At 49.0% G+C, this 4,891-nt stretch overlaps 1 protein-coding gene across 1 annotated transcript in view; it reads left to right on the top strand.

The window, feature by feature from the left end:
- The window catches only part of CPAMD8 (C3 and PZP-like, alpha-2-macroglobulin domain containing 8), a 126,694-nt gene that overhangs the window by 67,166 nt on the left and 54,637 nt on the right, over window positions 1-4,891 (top strand). The window contains 2 exon segments of the mRNA XM_011989940.1: window positions 2,794-3,025; window positions 4,180-4,333. Of these exon segments, the coding sequence (XP_011845330.1) occupies window positions 2,794-3,025; window positions 4,180-4,333 (386 nt within the window).

Genomic DNA, 4,891 nt, shown 5'->3' with positions numbered 1-4,891 from the left:
CTTTCTTTCTTTCTTTCTTTCTTTCTTTCTTTCTTTCTTTCTTTCTTTCTTTCTTTCTTTCTTTCTTTCTTTCTTTCTTTCTTTCTCTCTCTCTCTCTCTCTCTGTCTCTCTCTCTCTCTCTCTCTCTTTCTTGAGACAGAGTTTCACTCTGTCACCTAGGCTGGAGTGCAGTGGTGCAATCTCAGCTCACTACACCCTCCGTCTCCCAGGTTCACACAATTCTCCTGCCTCAGCCTCCCAAATAGCTGGGACTATAGACACGCGCCACCACACCTGGCTAAAAGTTTTCGTATTTTTAGTAGACACGGGGTTTCACCATGGTGGCCAGACTGGTCTCAAACTCCTGACCTCAAGTGACCCACCCACTTCAGCTTCCCAAAGTTCTGGGATTACAGGCGTGAGCCACCGTGCCCAGCCTATTTTCTTTCCTTTTCTTTTTTAATATCCTAATTAAATACATGAAGTGTATCTCATTGTGGTTTTTATTTGCATTTCCCTAATGATTAGTGATGTTGACCATCTTTCATGTATTTATCAGTCATTTGTCTGTCTTCTTTGGATAAATGTCTATTCAAGTAATTTGCCCATTTTTGAATCATGTTGCTGTTTTTGTTATTGAGTTTCAGGAGTTCTCTATATATTCTGGGTATTATTTCATTATCAGATATATGACTTCCAAATATTTTCTCTCATTGGGTTGACTTTTTACTCTGTTGATAGTGCCTTTTTTTTTTTTTGAGACAGGGTCTCACTCTGTCACCCAGGTGTTCAAGTGATCCCCCAACCTCAGCCTCCCAAGTAGCTGGGTCTACAGGTGCACACCACTACTCCTGGCTAAATTTTTAAATTTTTTGTAGACATAGGGTCTTGCTGTGTTGTCCAGGCTGGTCTCAAACTCCTGGGCTCAAGTGATCCTCCTTCCTCGGCCTCCTGAAGTGCTGGGATTACAGGGGTAATGCCAGCCCTTGGTAGTGTCTTTTGATGCTCAAGATTTTGCAGTTTTCATGAAGTCCAGCTTGTCTACTCTTTTTTTGTTGCCTGTGCCTTTGTTTTCATATTCATGAAATCATCATCAAACCCAATGTCATGAAGCTTTTGCCCCGTTTTCTTCTAAGAGTTTTATAGTTTTACTTTTTACTTTTAGGCCATGGATTTTTTTTTTTTTGAGACGGAATCTCGCTCTGTCGCGGCCCAGGCTGGAGCGCAGTGGCCGGATCTCAGCTCACTGCAAGCTCCACCTCCCGGGTTTATGCCATTCTCCTGCCTGAGCTTCCTGAGTAGCTGGGACTACAGGCGCCCGCCACCTCGCCAGGCTAGTGTTTTGTATTTTTTTTTTTTAATAGAGACGGGGTTTCACCGTGTTAGCCAGGATGGTCTCGATCTCTTGACCTCGTGATCCGCCCGTCTCGGCCTCCCAAAGTGCTGGGATTATAGGCTTGAGCCACTGCGCCCGGCCCATGGATTCATTTTGAGTTAATTTTTGTATATGGTGTTAGGTAAGGTCCAAATTCAGTCTTTCGCATATGGATGTTTGCTGTTTCTAGCAGTATTTGTTAAAAAATTGTCTTTTCCCTAAAGTATCTTGATGCCCTTGTTGAAAATCATTTGACTGTTGTCAGGGTTTATTCCTGGGCTCTCTATTTGAATCCGTTGGTCTGTATGTCTGTCTTTATGCCAGTAACACATTGATTTGATTATGGTAGCTTTGTGGTAAGTTTTGAAGTGTGAGCTCTCCAGCTTTATTCTTCTGGTTTCTTTCTTTGGCCACCAGAGTCCCTTGAGATCCATGTAAAATCTCAAGGTGGAATTTTCTATTTCTGCAAAATAAAATAAAATTTAAAAGTCATTGGGGTTTATGAATGGGATTCCACTGAATCTATAGATCACTTTGGGTAGTTTTGACATTTTTTTTTCTTTTTTTCTTTTTTGAGACGGAGTCTTACTCGTCACCCAGGCTGGAGTACAGTGGCATGATCTCGGCTCACTGCAGGCTCCACCCCTGGGTTCACACCATTCTCCTGCCTCAGCCTCCCGAGTAGCTGGGACTACAGGCGCCCACCACCACACCCAGCTAATTTTTTGTATTTTTAGTAGAGACGGGGTTTCACCATGTTAGCCAGGATGGTCTCGATCTCCTGACCTCGTGATCCACCTGCCTTGGCCTCCCAAAGTGCTGGGATTACAGGCGTGAGCCACCGCGTCTGGCCAGTTTTGACATTTTAACAAGTCTTCCGATCCATGAACATGGGATATGTTTTCATTTACTTATATCTTTTTTGTCTTTTTAGTTTCTTTCAATAATCTTTCTGTGTGTGTGTGACAGGGATCTCACTCTGTTGCCAAGACTGGACTGCGGTGGTGGGATCACAGCTTACTGTGCCCTCGACCACCTGGGCTCAAGTAAATCCCCCACCTCAGCCTCCTGAGTGGCTGGGACTACAGGCATATGTCACTACACCCACCTAATTGTTAAATTTTTTGTGGAGACAAGGTCTCATCATGTTGCCCAGGATGGTCTGGAATTCCTGGGCTCAGGCAGTCTCCCACCTCGGTCTCCCAGAGTGCTGGAACTACAGGCATGAGCCACTGCGCCCAGCCCATCTTTTCTATTCGAGTCAGGGCTGAGGGACAGTTTTTTCCTGTTGCCACTTTGGTGATGCCTTCAATGCTTTTTTCTAAGCTCCTAGGGTGCTTCGCTGAGCCATGGAACCTGGGTCATCCATGCCCACCTGACCCCCCAAGGCATGGCCCTGGAGAAGGGCCCCCCATCATGGCTGTCTGTCTCTCCGCAGTGACCCATCTGGTGAGGAGACACTCAGCGTGAAGGTCCCAGACTCCATCACTAGCTGGGTGGGTGAGGCCACGGCCCTGTCCACCTCTCAGGGCTTAGGCATTGCCGAGCCCTCCCTGCTGAAGACCTTCAAGCCCTTCTTTGTGGACTTCACGCTCCCCCGTCTCATCATCCGTGGGGAGCAAGTCAAGATCCCGCTCAGTGTCTACAACTACATGGGCATCTGTGCTGAGGTACTCAGCCCCCAAATATGTAGCCTTCTTCCATTCAATGGGGAGTTGGGACTGCATTGGTGCTATAAGGGAGGCAGGAGTGGGACAGTGTTGGCTTGGGGGATTTAGGAGGGCGAGAGCCTCTGTAATGTTGGGGAGGCAGGGATGGGTGGGCTCATCCTGGGGGGTTTTGGGGAGGATGCCTCATCTGTGCTATCAGGGAGGCAGGAGTGGGATGAGATCAGCCTCTGATTCACCAACCATCGAAGCCAGGTGGGGAGGAGGTGGGGACGCATGTGTGTGAGTGAGAGGGACTTGGTGCAAATGGAGCCGTCGTCCCTGACTCCTAGCAGGGGCGTGCCTGGACTGGTATCATATATGACAGCATAGAGCTTTCTCTGTAAAGGGCCAGATAGGAAATATTTCAGTCTTTGCTGACTGTACAATCCCTGTGGCAGCGAATCAACTCAGCCCTTATAGCATAAAAGCAACCTAGATGATCTCATCTAGAGCACCTCTGTACCCATAGGCACACACATGCATGCAGAAACTAGCATGCCCATACACACACACGAATGCATATCCACATGCCTTCTCCCGGTAGATGCACATGTGTGTGCATGCATGCATGCACATGTGTATGCAATCTGTGCTTGCATACATGCACATAAGTGTGCACCCAGGGACACATGCATTCACAGCACACACATGCACATGAATACACACACACATGCACACACAGAGCTGTACTCTGACATCATGGAGCTGCACAGTTGGAGAGAGGGTCAGGAGAGGCCCTCTGTGGACCTGCTGTGGAAGAGGTTGCATCCATCTGGAGTCCCAGAGTGGATAGACATGCAAGAGAGGCAGCCCTGGCTGGAACTGGCAGCTTCAGTCCAAGGGAGATCTGGACCTGTGGGGATATGGAGGGCTGTGGGGAGGAGAGGGCGCCCAGCAAGACAGATGGGCATGAGAAGGCCAAGTGGGGCAGCAGACAGCAGAGAGTAGTTTATTCTGATCGGAAATGGAAAGGGGACCTTCCCAGGGGGAGCATGGCTCTTGGAGAGGCTGCCAAGTCTGGTGTGTGCAGTGAGTGGTGGGATGTGTGTTGGACCTCGAGGCACTGGGAGGGGGCCTGGATTCCAGGCACCATGAGCCAATGCCACCCTCTGCAGGTGTACATGAAGCTCTCGGTTCCCAAGGGCATCCAGTTTGTTGGGCATCCTGGCAAACGCCATCTGACCAAGAAGATGTGTGTGGCCCCCGGGGAGGCTGAGCCCGTCTGGGTCGTTCTGTCCTTCAGTGACCTGGGGCTCAACAACATCACAGGTGAGGACCCCACAGTTCTAGGGGTGTCCCCCTCTCCAGGCCACAAAAGGGTCCTGGCATTGACCCCAGTTGGGGATGAGGGCTGGATGGGGCAGCAGGTAAGTTCAGGACTATCCCAAGGAAAATGGGACAGCAACTGGGGCAAGCAGGACAGAAGGAATGGGCCCAGGAGGAATGGGGAGGTGGGCCCTGGGGTCTCATCTGTTGGGGGAGCTGGGCTCTTAAGATGCCAACCCAGTGTAGTGCACACACATACAGACATGCATACACACACACAAATCCGTCCACACAGACACATGCCCACATGTGTAGACATGCATACACACACAAATCCACACACATACACGCCCACATGTGTAGACATGCATACACACACACACAAATCCACACACACATGCCCACATGTGTAGATATGCATACACACACAAAAATCCACACACACATGCCCACATGTGTAGACATGCATACACACACACAAATCCACACACACATGCTCACATGTGTAGACATGCATACACATACAAATCCTCATATGTACACACCCACATGTGTAGACAT

The sequence above is a fragment of the Mandrillus leucophaeus genome, unplaced genomic scaffold (genome assembly GCF_000951045.1).
Source record: "Mandrillus leucophaeus isolate KB7577 unplaced genomic scaffold, Mleu.le_1.0 Scaffold11, whole genome shotgun sequence".
In the NCBI taxonomy this organism is placed as follows: domain Eukaryota; kingdom Metazoa; phylum Chordata; class Mammalia; order Primates; family Cercopithecidae; genus Mandrillus; species Mandrillus leucophaeus.
Note: the sequence above shows the minus strand (reverse complement) of the source record. Positions and strands in the feature narration are given on the sequence as shown.